This window comes from Monomorium pharaonis, chromosome 1, assembly GCF_013373865.1.
Source record: "Monomorium pharaonis isolate MP-MQ-018 chromosome 1, ASM1337386v2, whole genome shotgun sequence".
In the NCBI taxonomy this organism is placed as follows: Eukaryota; Metazoa; Arthropoda; class Insecta; order Hymenoptera; family Formicidae; genus Monomorium; species Monomorium pharaonis.
This window is the reverse complement of record NC_050467.1, coordinates 11,637,057-11,655,268: the sequence shown is the minus strand read 5'-3', so window position 1 is coordinate 11,655,268 and position 18,212 is coordinate 11,637,057. Positions and strand designations below refer to the sequence as shown.

The 18,212-nt window shown below is 33.6% G+C and overlaps 1 protein-coding gene across 1 annotated transcript in view; it reads right to left on the bottom strand.

Moving 5' to 3' along the window:
- The window catches only part of LOC105831614 (Bardet-Biedl syndrome 5 protein homolog), a 198,213-nt gene that overhangs the window by 114,190 nt on the left and 65,811 nt on the right, over positions 1-18,212 (bottom strand). Inside the window, exon 2 of the mRNA XM_012671848.3 lies at positions 10,783-10,931. Coding sequence (XP_012527302.1) covers positions 10,783-10,931 — 149 coding nt within the window. The remainder of the gene's footprint in view (positions 1-10,782; positions 10,932-18,212) is intronic.

The following is an 18,212-nucleotide window of genomic DNA, read 5'->3' as shown; positions in this document are numbered from 1 at the left end:
CTTGGCCTTCAGCGGCACAGCCCATACATGCTTGCTCATCACGTCGATAACGGTGAGTATGTAGTGATAACCTCGGTTAAATCGCGTGTAAGGACGCATCTCAACCACATCCGCCTGCCACAGGTCATCGTATCCGCAAACTATGACGCGTCTTCGAGGAAAATTTCTTCTCGCCGGAGCATGCAACTCTTCAACCAGCAATTGTTTCTCAGACATGCTTGGAGTATAATATACAAATGGCATATATATTCGACTTTTCTACTCTGCACGATGGGTCACCGCGTCGAGCTGTCTTTGAAACTCGTTTAGCATATGAGTTGTAATTTTACTCTACTTTGAAGTATCTCAATCTTTCTCTCGATTTCATCCTGTCGATCCTTTAAAATTTTCACGATCTGCTGTACGTATCGTTTATTGGTTGCATCAGTATCGTCTACAGGCAGCGCTACACGTCGAATTTTGCGCGACTTTGCATTAAAATCAGTGGCAGCCACGCAAAGAGCGTTATCACGCACGTAATTTCTGACTAATCCGCTCCATTGATAGTATGGTTCCGCACCACCTTTTCCGAGCAATATTCCAAACTTGTTGATTAACATTTCGATGTTGACTAAATGATTTGTTTCACGCAGTTTAATTTATAATAAAACCAGCCTCGCGAAGTTCCTCGATAATTGATAAAATCTCGTTGTCGTGAGCATTGTGCCCTGCCTGATGTGAGGCCTCGAGCAATCGAAGGCGATCCACAAGCTCGTTGGCTAGTTGGTACAGTTTTTGATCGTCTCGTTTTTTTTAACAGGAGTAGAGGTCATTATAGAATTGTTAAGCGAAGCGTTTAATCGCTTTCGTTTCGGTTTTGGTTCTGAGTATTCGTCTCCCCCCGAAAAGAACGTTTCATTCTTAATCGGATCTGATATATCACCAACGGTGTTTTCAACAATCTGTTTTAATGGTTCGACAATGAGCTTAAAGTGTCTCTCCAACGCCATCTCTTTTTGCACTTTACCCGCTTTCAAAGCGCGATATTTTTTGCGAATTGAATCACTCGTTTTCGCAATCTCTTTCACAATCTTCTCACGATTCATACTGTTATCTGTGTTATCCATGTTGAGAAACGCTACTTGGTCAACATATTGAAAACAACTAACTGCTTTATGGTATTGCGAAGTCATTAAATCCTTTTAGATATCGTCCATCAGCGATCTTTCCTATCCTTATCTATCACTAAAAATCCATACTTTTGTTATCAACAAGTATGACATAAATTGCTAAAATCCTCGTAAGACATGTCGGTATTTACATGATCGTTGTACGTGTGCTTTAGATTAGTACCATCCTGCTTGAATAAAATTAGCAAATTCGCATTGTCGCGTATAAGATGTTTCGGTATCTTTGCATATGTCTGACAGAGATAGAAGCAGTCGACGTCCACGTGTCGCCCCATTGCAAAGTAGTCTCTTATCGTATCTTGCTTATCACACGCCACGTCAAAGATAAAAATGGAATTCGGAAGCGCTTCACTCGGCTGAATGACATCACAGTTATTGGAGAATGCAAAATAATTAACTTCTTCAATCGGTGTCAATAAATTTTCCAAGTATCGATATTTCGGTTGTTGTAATGATTTCAAGTACACATACACATTCTCAAAACGTACTCCATGCGGACTTTCCAACAAGCTTATTAATACATTTGTCTTGCCACAATTTGACGGACCACAAATTATACCGCGTATAGAACTCGGCAACATGTTTCCATGCCTCCGTATCTTTCGTTCGGACATTATCCTGTCATCGAAATTTGTTATTTTAATCGCTGGTGAATGTTGTACGAACCGCATACTTTCCCCCTCTCATAAGAACTGATAAAAATTATGTTAAGACCGATCTATTTATAGAGACGCGCCGAGCAAAATTGCTCAGTATGTAAAATGTTTCTCATATTGTCACATCCCTCTGATATACTCGATTTAAGCGCCGAACAGTTAGAATTCGTGTCGAAACCTATTTTGCTACGCGTGTGTGGTAACTATATCAAACACGTGTGGGACAGGCTTCCGGAACATATAAAGACTGATCCAGAGGTTCGAAGCTATCGTCGTTGCTACGAACATTATAATCAATCGTGACAGCAGACGCACATCGACGGCCCCGCACCGTTGATAAAGAATTGTCGCGAATGCCAGCGGTAGGTCGCGGCTGTTAAATCGTGCGATAAATGCGCTTCCTTTTGAACTGCATATACCTGCATATCAATTTTGCGGTCCGGGTACTAGGCTGAAAAAGCGATTGGCCAGAGGCGATCGGGGTATTAATCCGTTGGACGCGGCGTGTCGCGAATACGACATTGCGTACTCCCGGAGCAACGAACTCACCGACAGACACGCAGCTGACAATATACTCGCTGCGGAAGCGCGAAAACGCATTACAGCGAACGATACGACTTTCGATGAAAGAGCTGTTGCAGCAACCGTTTGGGCAGCTATGAAAACTAAGACGAAAATCGGTATGCACTTGAAAAAGAAAAAAAGAGATAAAAAGAAAAAAGCGAGTAAACGAATTCTTCCGGTAGCGAAACGCGGAGGTGTTTTACCCATTCTACCGCTGTTGGGAGTTCTCGGGTCGTTGGTCGGCGGAGCGGCGGGAGTTGCGAAAGTTGTGAATGATAACAAGGCAGCGCAGCGTCAGCTGAAAGAATTGAAACGTCATAATCGCGTCATGGAAGGTCATGGAGTTCCATCAGTATCTCGCTCCATACAAGCATGGACAAGGCGTTTCGATGAAAAAAAAAACGTTAAAAAGACGTTAAAAATGCCAAAAGGTGTAACTACCAACATACAATTATTACAGCTAGCGAAACGTATGCGCATTCCATACTTTAGAGGAATTTTTATGCGTACGGCATTACCAACGGCTGGAGCATATCAAAACGAGAGTGGTATTGTAAATTTAGATAATGCTGAAGGATTGGGTACACACTAGGTGGCATACCCAAAGAGGGGAAATCGCGCTATATACTTTGATAGTTTCGGCAATCTTAGACCGCCGAAAAAACTGGTGCAATATTTAGATGTAAAGCGGATCGAGTACAATCACACGCCTTATCAACGTTACGATCAAAGCAACTGTGTTTGCGTTTTCTCCAAACAGTTAATAATCAATTTAAAGGCTAACATTGTGCAATTTAACTCAGTATTTGTTTCAACATGTCACTAACGTTTACACTAACCGGCAAGAGTAGCATCCTCGCGGTAAGCTATTTTCCAGCCGTAGATTTGAGCGATGGCGGTTACAAGCTCGGCCTCACAGATTTTGAAACATATTATACCATACCTAATGTAAATTCGTCGAATAACAAATTTTACTATGACAAAAACGACAAGGAAATTATGATTCCCGAAGGATCGTATGAATTGCGTGATATAGATAGATATTTGAAACGCGTAATTTTACAATCTCATCCCGATGTTGCGGAAAAGAGGACGTTTCGCAAAGAAGATGAAGACGAGAGCGAATATCCGCTGATGATTCGTGCTAACAATAATACATTGAAGAGCGAGATTATGTGTGCTTATCGGATAAATTTCAATAAACCTAACAATATTGGATCGCTGTTGGGATTTTCATCGCGTCGTATTCTTGAATCTCGATTGTGGCATGAATCGGATGCACCTATAAATATCATAAACGTAAACATTATTCGCATAGAATGTATCGTGACTGCGGGTGCGTACAGCAACGACAAGTGCGTACACACGATACATGAATTTTCGCCGAGGGTACCACCACGATACAAGATATCGGAAACGCCTGCACAGATCATTTACCTTCCAATCGTCGCACGGAGCATTACTGATTTGACGATTCGCATTGTGGATCAGGACGGTCAATTATTCGATTTTCGCGGAGAGGAGATTACCGTTAGATTACACGTACGAAGACGATAACGTGAGATGCTCGTGTTGAATGAGCAGGTGAAGGACACAATTTTTACACCAATCAAGAATATTCGACCGTGTAACATAAATTGTACGACAGTTATAAATATTTGATCGTCTGATAAAAGAAACTTTCCGCGTCAAACGTTGAATTTTTAAAATCATTGGGATTTGTCGTACGAAATATCTAAGATGTCTAACATCTTGAACATTGGAGGCGAGCCTATCTTTGACGACAGCATCGTCAAGATTGAGACTCACACATACAATCCGTACGCCAATACCACTTTTGGATACAGCGACGAAATAAGGATACCCATACAACAACAGGATTTATACACGTTACCATGTGAAAGTTTTCTCTACGTCGAAGGAAGATTGGTGATGAAGAAGAAAGACGATAAGGACAAGGATAGGGATGAGATAAATCTCGGAAATAATTGCGTGGCGTTCATGTTTGATGAAATTCGATATGAACTCAACGGTGTGGAAATTGATCGGAACAGAAACGTTGGAATAACCAGCACCCTCAAGAATTATGTATCATTATCATATGACAAAGCAGTAATTATGCAGAATGCAGGATGGAAATTTTCGTATAACCTACCGGAAGGATACTTCAACTTTTGCGTACCGCTTAGTGTATTATTGGGCTTTTGCGAAGATTATAAACGCGTGATTGTTAACGCTCGTCACGAATTGATCTTGATACGAGCGCGCAACGATAACAATTCTATCGTTGGAAATTCTACAGCTCAACCGGAAATTGAATTATTTAAAGTGCAGTGGCGAATGCCGCATGTTACGTTAAACGAAGTCAACAAATTATCTTTGCTGCGAGCTTTGGAGAGTGGACAATGTCTAAGTATGAGTTTTCGCTCCTGGGATCTGTATGAGTACCCTTTGCTGCAGAGTACGACGAAACATTCATGGGCTGTCAAAACTGCAATTCAGTTCGAGAAACCGCGCTTCGTTATCTTTGCACTGCAGACTGGTCGAAAAAATATCATGTCTCAAGATGTTACAATCTTTGACGACTGTAATTTAACCAATGTAAAACTTTATCTAAACTCCAAATTTTATCCGTATGACGATATGAATTTAGACTTTCATAAATCTAGATATGCTATTCTGTATGACATGTATCGACGTTTTGGTAAATCTTATTATGGATATGAGTGTGAAACGCTGCTCAACGTAATCACATTTCTGGAAAAAGGACCTTTTGCAGTCATTGACTGTTCGCGACAAAACGAATCCGTCAAGAGTGCTACCGTAGATGTGCGCATAGAATTTGATTGCAAAGAGAATGTTCCCGCGAATACTACCGCTTATTGTCTCATTTTACATGATCGTGTAATTGAATACTGTCCGTTGTCCAACGTAGTGCGCAAAATCATGTAACATTAAACTGATAAAAACTGAGATATTTGACGTTAAAATACAGTCTTGAAAAGTCACTCATCATGATCGTACCGACATTTGTGGATCTGCAACCATTTATTGTCGATAAAAAATTTGTCGTAAAGGAAGTTGCGGTACTGAAAAAAGGAGCCGTTCTCACGCATTACATTTTTGCTAGCCCCATGCCATGGCGTGTTCTTACAAAATCCGACAAGTCTTGCGCTTCTTGGTTGATTGCCTATCATCATGGATTGCAATGAAAGGACGGGATGATACCGTACAGCATGGCGAAACGTCTGATTAAATCTGCTGTGTGTAATACGGATGACAGCAATACTATCGTATACATTAAGGGACTTCAGAAACGAGAATGGTTAACGGACATACTCGATACCGATGATGGGATATATATCAAGACATTGGATGCGGATTACGAAGACATTGAATCTTTAAATAATCTAGATGTTAGTAATACTGTACGATGTGAAAAACATTAAAAATTGTGCATTACAAAATGGATTTAAAATATATAACTGGTTTTTGCAACACCAAAATAATTGCGAAATTTTTTCAAAATAAAGACAAATAAAACGCAATAAAATGTTTATTTCTACCTTTTCCCTGTAGATATTTGATGTAGTTTAATAGTAGTTTGATAGCTATGCAATGCAGTTCGATAGCTGTATGATGCACTTTGATAACGGTTTGATAGCTGCACGATGCGGTTCTATAGTTGTATGATGCAGTTTGATAACGGTTCGATAGCTGTATGATGCAGTTTGATAGTGGTTCAATAGCGGTTCAGTAATGGATTGTTAGCTGTATGATACAGTTTGATAATGGTTCAATAGTGGTTTGATAGCTGTATGATGTGATTCGATAGCGGTTCAATAATGGATTGATAGCTGTATGATACAGTTTGATAACGGTTCAATAGTTTTTGATAGCTGTATGATGTGGTTCGGTAGTGGTTTAATAGATATACGACGCGTTACAAAATGAATAAATGAAGCAAATTTATAAATAATTTTTTCGGGAATATTTTTCCTCTTCCCTATTCCTCTGCGGTACAATGGCGTGTGCAGAACTGAGTAGGAGGTACATAGATAAGACGGGTGGGAACGAATGTATGTAACCGCAATGAAAGAACGCAACGAATGAAAGAAAAAGAGCGAGAGAATGATAAGACTACGTGGTTAGAAATATCGCGTATGGGCGAGAGAGAGAGACAGAGCAATAGATGGACAGAGCGAGCACCGCGCTGATGGCTGCTGAAAGATATCGCGTACGGGAGAGACAGAAATTCGCAACAGAGGGAGAGCGCGAGCACCGCGGCGACGGGCGGCGGCGGCGATCGCGGACCCCGATTCCCCCTCTCTGCTTCCAAGTCGCGGACCCGAAAATCTGCGTCAGACATCCCCCCTCCTCCTACCGGTTCGAAAAGCTACGTCGGCAATTTTCGCACCGCGAGACCCCCCCCCCACGCGTGACGTTATACCACCGCGCCTACGGGTACCCCCCGTACACCCGCACCCCCCTCGGAGCCCCCTATTTAGAACCGACATAGTATTAACTACTGGGTTAGGTTGAAACTGCCATTCGTCATGGAATATACTTATATAATTAAATTATATAATACATGTTAACCATGTGTGATTAAATTTTGGGTGAACGTATCTGTTATGTAATATATAACCAATGCATGGAACAAATATATAACCAATGCGTGGAATTAATATGTTTACCCAAAATTTAATCACATATATGGTTAACATTTATCCGATTAATTCAATACAGAGTTATGTAAATTAAAGCAATTTATTAATCACCTCGACTCTCTTTTCTTTGAACTCTGAAGAATTTTCACAAAGGGCATAGCGGAATAAGCAAGTGAAATCTGCCCCCACACTAATTGAGCTCAAATTGATATCATTAGTTGGTACCCTTGAAATGTAAAACTTCCCCAAAAATTAGTTACAAAATTGCATTTTTTCAGGAGTTATGGAGGGGAAAAGAAAAATAAAGAAAGTGGTTTTTTTTCGAAAATGGTTGGACCGATTTTAATGAAAAAAATATATGTTGTAAACATCGTTTAGAGACAAGTTTAAGAAAATTTTAAGTAATTTTTGTAATAAAAAAAACCCAATAAAAAAATTTTTGAATTTTTTATGAATTTGTTGGGGGGTAATAGTTCTGAGATACCACCAGGGAGTGCAAATTTCCATGTAAATCAGGGAGACAGATTCACTAACGCCATCTATTCTATGACTCGTTTAGGTCGAACTAAATTTGGTCACGTGACAAAGAGTGGGAGATTGCAAAAAGCACAATGTGGGATGACATAACTGCGCAAATGATGTTCAGAAGATTTAATTTATGGATATAATTACAAAGAACTTTCATCGTGCACCACAGGTATGTTAATAGTTTAATCATAGACATATATACATATAAATTAGATCAGCCCCTATATTGTAAGAGACAACGTTGAAGGATTAAAAAAAAATAGCATTCTGGAAATCTGTCTTTTATAACTATAATTTTATCTTACGATCAGAAGACAAAAACAAGGATCCCAAGATACTATTTTTGTTTTTTAGATCCTTCAATAATGTCTCTTATGGTTGGGATTGGTCTATTATATATGTCTATGAATATATTATCTATAAATTTAATATTTTTTTCATTCTAAGGAGGATCAATACCAAGTAAAGACGCAAGATTTTTTTCTATAAAAACATTATTTATTTACTAAAATTATTTACTTTTATTTTTAATTTTTTTCTCTTTCAAATAATTTTTTTGGCATAGTTACAGCAATCTCAGCATTTTTTCCATTTAGTATACAATTTATTATTTTTGACTTCATTAAACAAAAGCAATTGATTATTCAGAAACTTTAAAACACTTATATTTTCAAAGATGCATTTTTACGTAAACATTTATACTTGTATATAAATTATTAATAATTTTTTAAGAAAATGTTAATTGTTTGTATTAAACAAGTTACCAATAATTAATGTACAAGATAATGAAAAACACATTCGACATATTATGGTTAATATAGTATAATTTAAAGTATAATTTAACGATATTAAAATAAAAAAGTTGAATGCAGTATTCACAAAGTTTATTTTAATAAAAATAAATGTATTTTAATTTTAAAATTTGCTTCAGTAAGAAAAAATATATTTAAAAAGTATGTTTGTACTTATTAAAAAATATTAATGTTTTTTAGTGTAGTATTTGTATGTAATGTAAGTATTTGAATAAAAAACATAGCAAGCTTTTTTTGAAAATAAATAATATGCTTTTTATATGTTGCTTTATATTAATTGTACGTGAATGTTATAAATAGAATGCAAAGAAATGTTTTGACAAGATTGAATACATTGTAAAGAGTGACACTGCTCATTGAGTCTTTTTTTTTAATTCTTAAAATTATGATTTTACTTTTTTTTAATGTTGCAACGTCGTCTTTATTAACTGCACAAATTTTATGTTATGGCAAATGTTTTTCTTAATTAATTATATACAAAATTCAACCTTCCTGAAACATTTCCATTATTCGGCATTTAGAGATCTTTTTTATTCCTGCACTACCTTACGGAAAAAACACTAAAAATAACACTTAAAAAAAAAACTCAAGTTGAGTATAATTTGGGACAAGGGGTAAACATTCAATTCAGTGTAAACACTCAACTTGAGTGTTCGCTTTTTAATTTACTTTGAATTAGAGTGTTATTATTCTCAACTTGAATGTTCGCCATCTAATTGAGTGTTAATTTCAATGTTAATCCTAAATTTAAGAATAACACTGAAATTAACATTCAATTAGATGGCAAACATTCAAGTTGAAGGTAATACTCAAATTAATACTCAAAGCTAGCTGAACACTCTATAGTTGAATGTTTCGGTTGAACTTGCTTTTCTTGCTTTTGTTTTTATTTAACATTTTCTAATCCAATGTTTGAGAGTGCACACTCAATATTAAGTGTATACTTTCAACCAATAGATGTTGAGTGTACATCCCCAACGTTTCAGTGTTCACACTTTATGTTGGAAGTGTACACTCATTTATTGAGTGTCATACTAAAATGTTGAGAGTATACTTTCAAATATTCAATATTTAAATCCAAACTTTGGTATGAACATTCAATTATTGGGTGTACACACTGAATGTTCGAGTATAAACACTCAATTTTTAATGTAAATACTCCAACTACTAAGATTTGAGCGTATACACCTAAATTTGGAAGTAAACTCCCAAAATCGAGTATTAACACTCAATTTTGAGTGTAAACTCTTAAAATTAGAGTGTTTTTTCCGTAAAGGATATTACTCTACTACCCATCAAACACAAAGTTACATGTAACGTGCTTGTTAGTTGTAATTTCTCACTCAATTATATAATTGTAATATAAAACACGTATTATATTACAATTACATTGTTGAGTGAGAAATTACAACTAACAGGCACGTTACATGTAACTTGGTGTTTGGTGGGTATCGACTTTTTCCGAATCCGCACTCATACATACATATGAAATTTTTACATAAATTGTTCTCTTATACCAAAAGCTTCTGGCTTATTTTTGAAAGCACATTATTATTCTTTCCTGTAATGACAACATAACAGTTATGCATAACAGTTATTTTGTATGTATACCCACCAAACACCAAGTTACATGTAACGTGCCTGTTAGTTGTAATTTCCCACTCAACAATGTAATTGTAATATAACACGTGTGTTATATTACAATTATATTATTGAGTGGGAAATTACAACTAACAAGCACGTTACATGTAACTTTGTGTTTGCTGGGTAGAGTCTTTAAAACTTAGTGCTGCAGATTAAAGTCACAAGACAACTGCACAAAAGTATAATTTTCTTTTTTTTTACATGAAATTGTAGTTAGCCACCTTTGTTATTGTTTATACTTTAATTCTGGAGAAGGATTTACAATTCTATGAAATCAATTAAGAGCCAAGCTTATTCAAAAATAATTAACGTTCAATCGGACGACTCCAACATCTCTTTAACGTGCTTATGCACTATATCATTTTCTATAACAATGCAATGAATCGTGTAACTTTCTTGTCACATTTTTATTTGTTATATAAGGATACTCGTTATATAACATCTTACAAATGGAAAATTACAACTAACATATACATTACATGTAATTATATTCACATTTATATTATTTATTGTAATTTGCCTTATTACGACAATGCAACAATTATATATCTGTGTTTGTTGGGAAGAAATATTTACATATTTCATGTATAATTATGTATGTATGTTTTTTTAAAACCAAGTTTAAACTTTTAAAACATCAATAGTTTACAATTTCTTAATTTAAAAAATTTTGAATATTTTAAAGCGTTCTAAAGCATTTATTAAAATTCTATATACGCATGCTGTTATTATTTCATACTCAAGTTTATTCGTGGCAAGGATAAGGAATGCCATATGATCCTCAAGTTGGTGACAATCAATCTTCCTAGATCACCAGCATTGCCTTTCGTATCTTCTATCATGTCAAGTTTGTCAACAGTAAGTTCGCCGGGTCGTAACTGCATATTGCTACATGCAACAAAAGATTTAATTCCAGTTTTAGTCAAATATTTCTCATTAGATATAATTTAATTTCATCCTATGTATTTAGAGTTTCTTTTATCAACTTTTGATTACGCAAAAATGCCAATACTAATTCAAATATGTATCAGAATATGTATCAGTTTCTCATCTTGTTTTTCTTTTGAGACAGGTTGTGTTTAGTTCTCAATTGGCAATTGTAATGGCTGAATTGATGAGTTCATTCATAGACTCTAGACTAGAAGGTAGACGGAACTTAGAGGGGTATTTGAATATTACGTGGTAAGGGAGGAGTGCCCGTAGTTCGGCTGATTCTGTCAGTCATAACTGCATCGCGATCACGAAGTAAGAATAAGGAGACCCAACTAGGTGGCGTAGAGAGAAGAAAAGTGGTCATGAAAAATGTTTCGTCAAGAAGGAGGTTTGCTAATTCGTTGTATTAGTGCCGTCGGTGTGATGTTCTGTTTGATTATGTAATCTAATATCAAGTAATCTGAAAAAGTATAAGTAATTTCGATAATTTTAAGTATAGTTTAATTGTAGTAGAGAGATATATATAAACAATATATATAGATAGAAAAAGTATGTAGGTATATATATATATATATATATCTATATATATATCTATTTCTACTAATAACATAATAGATATTGTATTCATAATTGGATATTAATATTAATTTATTTAACATGCAAATAATTTTAGATTATAAAAACAAAAACTTAAACTAAAGTTTATTTAAAAAACAAGTTTATATAAAATTATATAATAAGTTATGTTAAAAATTATGTTAAATATATATGAGTGTAAAGCAAATTTTATAATTTGCTTTAAAATCTTATGACATCTTACATTTATTAATTATACTGTTATTAAACTATACTTACTTTAAAGTTATCAAAATCACTTATACTTTTTCAAATTATTTGATATTAAATTACACAACCTAACAGAATACCACACCGACGGGACCGACACGACGAAGTCAGTATACATATATTATATATAAATTCAATATGGTAACAAAATGTTACATCTTTTTCGATTCTGCAAACCTTTTCCTTGACGGAACATTTTTTGTGACCACTTTCTATCTGTACAGTTGGATCTCCTTAGTCTTATTTCGTGGTCGCGATGTCGCGAATGAGCCAAATCATAGCCAAACCATTAGTCGAACATAATACATTATTTGCATTATCTGCTTTGCCCACATTTTCTATTTTTATTATTTGTTATTGGTATTTTTAATTTTCGAAAAAATAAAATTGCAACAAAAACATTTCGAAAAATAAAAAAATAACTGTAATAATGAGATAATATTAATAAGTTTTTAATTTCCTAAAAAAATAAAATTGAGAAAAAAAACGATTTCATATTTTTTCTAAAAAATACGAAAATATACGATTGTGATATTGACAGCAGATTTTATTGAAGAATTGTTTATTAAAATTCTTAAATATGAAAATAATCTTAAAGCATATACGTAAAAGACACTAAAAGCCAATCAGCGAAATATTTTTAAATAATTTTTAAAATATTAAAAAATCAGTTTTAAATATTTTTTGAAACATTAAAAAATAATGGATTGTTTCTTTTTTAATTTAAAAAATGTTATATTTTAGTGTTTATTTTAACGTTTAAAAGAATATTTTTTGTTAGAGAAACGTTCATTTTTAAAAAATTTTTTAATATTCACATTTAAAAATGTATTTTTTAATATACACTCTGGAACAAAATTAAGAAAACACCTAATTTTTCCGGTAAAAAAATGTAAAATTCGAACTGCAACAACTTTGCGAATAATGGTCATAGAAAAAAATTCCGAAAAGCAAATTAAAGGGCAAAATGTCTACTTTTCGACGGTTATGTCAAAATTTTAAGTATTTTTTAATTTTAAAAAATTTTTGAGTAAAAAGAAAAATTGGAAAATTAAAATTTTTTTTTGGTGTGTTTGTTTAACTGCATGGGCGAAGATAATTTTTTTCCGTAAATGAAACCAATTGTTCTCAAAAGTTCAATTCTTATGCTTTAATTTCTTTTTTTATACGACCCTCTACAATTTTTTTTGACCAAGTTATTGCCATTTTTCGAAAAAAATGTCATTTTTTAATTCCACGGTTTATATTTCGGCAACCAATAAATTTTTAATCTAAAAAAATACTGACTTTTATTAACTTTTTTTACATTTTCTCATGTCATAAAAATATTAAAAAATTTTATCTATAGATAAAGAAACGTGGAACAGCTAGGACGTGAAATCCAGATGGCGCGACTTGTGCTTTTAAAGTTTACACATTACTCTATAAAATCCATTTGGTTTTTTTATTTCATCATTTTGGCGTCGAGATATTGCACTTTAAATATTGATAAGACAATTTTATTGTAAATTAATCAATTTTCTTTTAACAAAAAACCAAAGAATAAAACCTTGTGATTCGGAAATCCGCGCACAAAAAAATGATTACCGTCGGCATCAGCGTTACCCAATGTGCACTTGACAGCGTATCAGTATATTTGAAGAAATATTGCAGCCTTACGTGCTACCATTAAGATGCAGATTTGGAAGAACATTCGTCTTCATGCAAAATAACGCTCGAACACATGTTGCCAATATCTGCCATTTCTTTTCAGAATATGATATAACCCTTTTAAATCATCCACCTGTTAGCCCAGACCTGAATCCCATTGAACATGCTGGGACATGCTTGGTAAACGACTCAGACACCACAGCCTCATAATCTGCAAGAGCTAGCTAATACTTAGTAGAAATATGGGATCAAATTCCACAGAACGACATTACTCGTTGCATTAACATGAGGTTTGCAAGCCGTCATCGAAGCAAACGGTGATAATACCAAATATTAAAATGCACACACACAAGTGTAACGCAGAGAGTTTGGAAAAAAATACTGGGCAAGTGACAAACCCCAGAGTCCTGATCTCTATTACACACACACACACACACACACACACACACGCACGTACGCACGCACGCACGCACGCACGTACGCACGCACGCACGCACGCACGCACGCACGCGCACACACACACACACACACACACACACACACACACACGCACGCACGCACGCACACACACACACACACACACACACACAAGATGCATGCATGCATAAAAACAGACACCCTCAAAGTCATTCAACATCTTCATGCACTACATCTAAATTTGGCTCTTTTCAGGGTCACATGATGTGCAAAATCCGATCGAGCAACCTCCCCGCGGTGCATATCGGATAAAACTGATTAACGGTAATTATTTTTTTATGTGCAGATTTCTGAATTACGAGACTGCAGTTTTTAATCAAAAATATGCCATATATCCAAAAGTTTTATTCCTTGGTTTTTTGTTAGAAGAAAATTGATTAATTTACAATAAAATTGTCTTATTAATATTTAAAGTGCAATATCTCGACGTCAAAATGACGAAATAAAAAAAACCAAATGGATTTTAAAGAGTAATGTGTAAACTTTAAAAGCACAAGTCGCGCCATCTGGATTCCACGTCCCAGCTGTTCCACGTTTCTTTATCTATAGATAAATTTTTTTGATATTTTTATAACATAAGAAAATGTAAAAAAAAGTAAATAAAAGTCAGTATTTTTTTAGACTGAAAACTTATTGTTAAAGTTGAGTGTTTGCCCTTCAATTTGCTTTTTTTGTTACTGTACGATGATTGGTTGCTGAGATATGAACCTTCGAATTTAAAAATGACATTTTTTTTTTTAAATGGCAATAACTTGATCAAAAAAAATCGTAGAGGATCGTATAAAAAACGAAATTGAAGCATAAGAATTGAGCTTTCGAGAACAATTAGTTTCATTTATTTAAAAAATTTATCTTCGCCCATGCAGTTAAACAAACAAAAAAAATTTTTCCAATTTTTTTTACTCAAAAATTTTTTGAAATTAAAAAAAATTTTTAATTTTAACATAATCGTCGAAAAGTAAACATTTTTTCCTTTAATTTGCTTTTTGAAATTTTTTTCTATTATACGCAAAGTTGCTGTAGTTTGAATTTTACACTTTTTTACCGGAAAAATTAAGTGTTTCCTTAATTTTGTTCCGGAATGTATTTTAATGTTTAATATATTTTAAAAATAATTTTTTTCTATATTTTAAAACATTTACGTTAAAATAAAGTTGATTAATTTAATATCACATTCCAAAATATATATATAAATATTACAATTTAAAAATAGAGAAATTTCCGAGTTTTTTCTCAGAATTTGTTTATTTTTTAAGCAATTATAAATTTAAGTCAGAATTGTCACTAATATTGACCAATTTCCAGGGTTGGGAAAGTTACTTTGTAAAAGTTACTAGTTACAGTTACAGTTTTTTCATTGAAAAAGTAACTTGAAAAAGTTACAGTTACAAGTTACCGATTTAAAAAAATAGCTCTTGTTACAGTTATTAAAAAAGTAACGAGTCGTTACTTTTCAGTTATTTTTTTCTTAAATAATTGTATGTTATTTTAAATATATAAATAATCTTACATTTTATGCTTTATTAACTGTTCTATAATATGTGCTTAATTATGTGTATGGGAGAGTTGTGGTTAGGACTTGATTAATTAGAAGGCCCCCTTTTAACAATAACAATACGTGTTGGATATATTTGATCTCTTTGTATGTACAACTGTAATTGCGTCAGTGTGTAATCAATAGGATCTTGAGGTAGCCGGAAGCTGGTTCGTTCTGGTTGTAGAAGGATTAGGCGCCGCTCGAAAGTGCTTGTAGGTGGTTAGGACTTCCTCGTCAGCCTCAGCCTCGGAAGAGGGTTCGTACTGGTTGTGGAAGGATTAGGCGGCATCCGAAGGTGCCCGGAGGAGGTTAGGACTTTCCCTAATCGCTGTCACTACCGAAATAGTCTAGCAGAATTAGCTTCAAAAAGGATCATTTTGGGAAAAAATTGGTAACTCAGGTTTGACTGTGCGTAAAGCACAATTAATATATGTAGATTAAGATAGGTATGTTTGCTACTCGCAAAAAGCTGGGTTATTACAAAATTACGGGTTGAAGTGAGGAAAAAGTGGTTTTTTGCTTGCGCCTCGTAAACTAAAAGCGATATCGAAAAAAGTTTCAAATAAAAGTTGTAGGTATTAAGTAAAGCTATAATAATAAATTTGGTTTATTAAGATCGGTCTATTAGTTTGGTTGTAAAATAGAAAAAACCATGAAAAATGGTTATTTCTTAAAATGTTTATAACTTTCTTAAAAATTAACTCAAGCATTTGAAATTTTAGAAAAATATAGCTTTTATGATGATAAAAAAGTGTACCAAATTTCATCAAAAAATATTAACAACTTTTCGAGTACTGTCAATTGTTTATCCAAAACGCGCTCCACTAAAATTTAATTTCTATATTTTTGAGACTATGCACAAACCCGAACCAAAATTTTTCCTCCTTTCAAAAAGTTGCAGTATCATATACCGATATTGCGAAATTTGTGCAATGCAATTAAGTGCCTCAAATAAACGTGTAAAAAATAAGCTTAATTAACAATAAAATAATTTTTAAAATATTAACGCTATTAAAATGGGGTAAAATGCATTTGAAAGGTGCGATTTTTCTTTAAATTAAAAAAAAAGAACTTTGTCTTAGGTTGCTCAGAAGCCGAGATAATTTTTTTTTTTTTTGAAAAATTACTGTTGCTACAGTTATAAATATTAAGAGCTGAAATTTTAACAGCGTCTTATTAAATAGTTAAAGTAGCCTTTACAAAAAGTTTGAAGCGATTCATGAAGATTAACCACTGTAAATGTGTTAACAAAAGCAGTATCACTCGAAAGCGGCGGCCGGCGGCACGCGCGCGCGCGCTCGTCAACTGCTAGCGCGTGGCCAGGCGAGCGCGTACAAAATTGATTTGGCGCGTTCAAATTACTTCAATCGGCAATATCTCGGGAACTAAGCGTCCTAGAAAGATGATTTTTTTTTAAACTGGGCTATCTCGACGAGACAAGACTAATGAGCTAAACCATTTTCTTATATCTCCTAAAATAAACGTTCTAATTAATTTTTTCTTTCTTTAATTAATTATTTCAGGCGTTAAATACGTACAAATAATTTATATATCTATACGGCGTATACATATGTCTTATGTTATTATAATTTAATTTTTTTATTACTTTTATTGCTTTTATTGGAATGTGTATGTTTTTTATTTTTTTGCATAATTTAGTACAATTAACAAACATTTTTATGTTAAAAAATTAATGTTATATTACTAATATTTAATTGTAGGTTAAAGTTAATTTAATAATAACATTAATGCAAAAATTGTATTAAATTATGCAAAAAAAATTAAAACACGTACATATTTTTTGCAACAAAATAAAAAAATTAAATTATAATAACATAAGACATATGTATACGCCACATAGATATATAAATTATTTATACGTATTTAACGCCTAAAGTAATTAATTATAAAAAGAAAAAAATTAATTATAACGTTTATTTTAGGAAATATAAGAAAATGGTTTAGCTCATTAGTCTTGTCTCGTCGAGATAGCCCAGTTTAAAAAAAAATCATCTTTCTAGGACGCTTAGTTCCCGAGATATTGCCGATTGAAGTAATTTGAACGCGCCAGATCAATTTTGTACGCGCTCGCCTGGCCACGCGCTAGCAGTTGACGAGCGCGCGCGCGCGTGCCGCCGGCCGCCGCTTTCGAGTAATACTGCTTTTGTTAACACATTTACAGTGGTTAATCTTCATGAATCGCTTCGAACTTTTTGTAAAGGCTACTTTAACTATTTAATAAGACGCTGTTAAAATTTCAGCTCTTAATATTTATAACTAAAGCAACAGTAATTTTTCAAAAAAAAAAATTATCTCGGCTTCTGAGCAACCTAAGACAAAGTTCTTTTTTTTTTAATTTAAAGAAAAATCGCACCTTTCAAATGCATTTTACCCCATTTTGATAGCGTTAATATTTTAAAAATTATTTTATTGTTAATTAAGCTTATTTTTTACACGTTTATTTGAGGCACTTAATTGCATTGCACAAATTTCGCAATATCGGTATATGATATTGCAACTTTTTGAAAGGAGGAAAAACTTTGGTTCGGGTTTGTGCATAGTCTCAAAAATGTAGAAATTAAATTTTAGTGGAGCGCGTTTGGATAAACAATTGACAGTACTCAAAAAGTTGTTAATATTTTTTGATGAAATTTGGTACACTTTTTTATCGTCATAAAAGCTATATTTTTCTAAAATTTTAAATGCTTGAGTTAATTTTTAAGAAA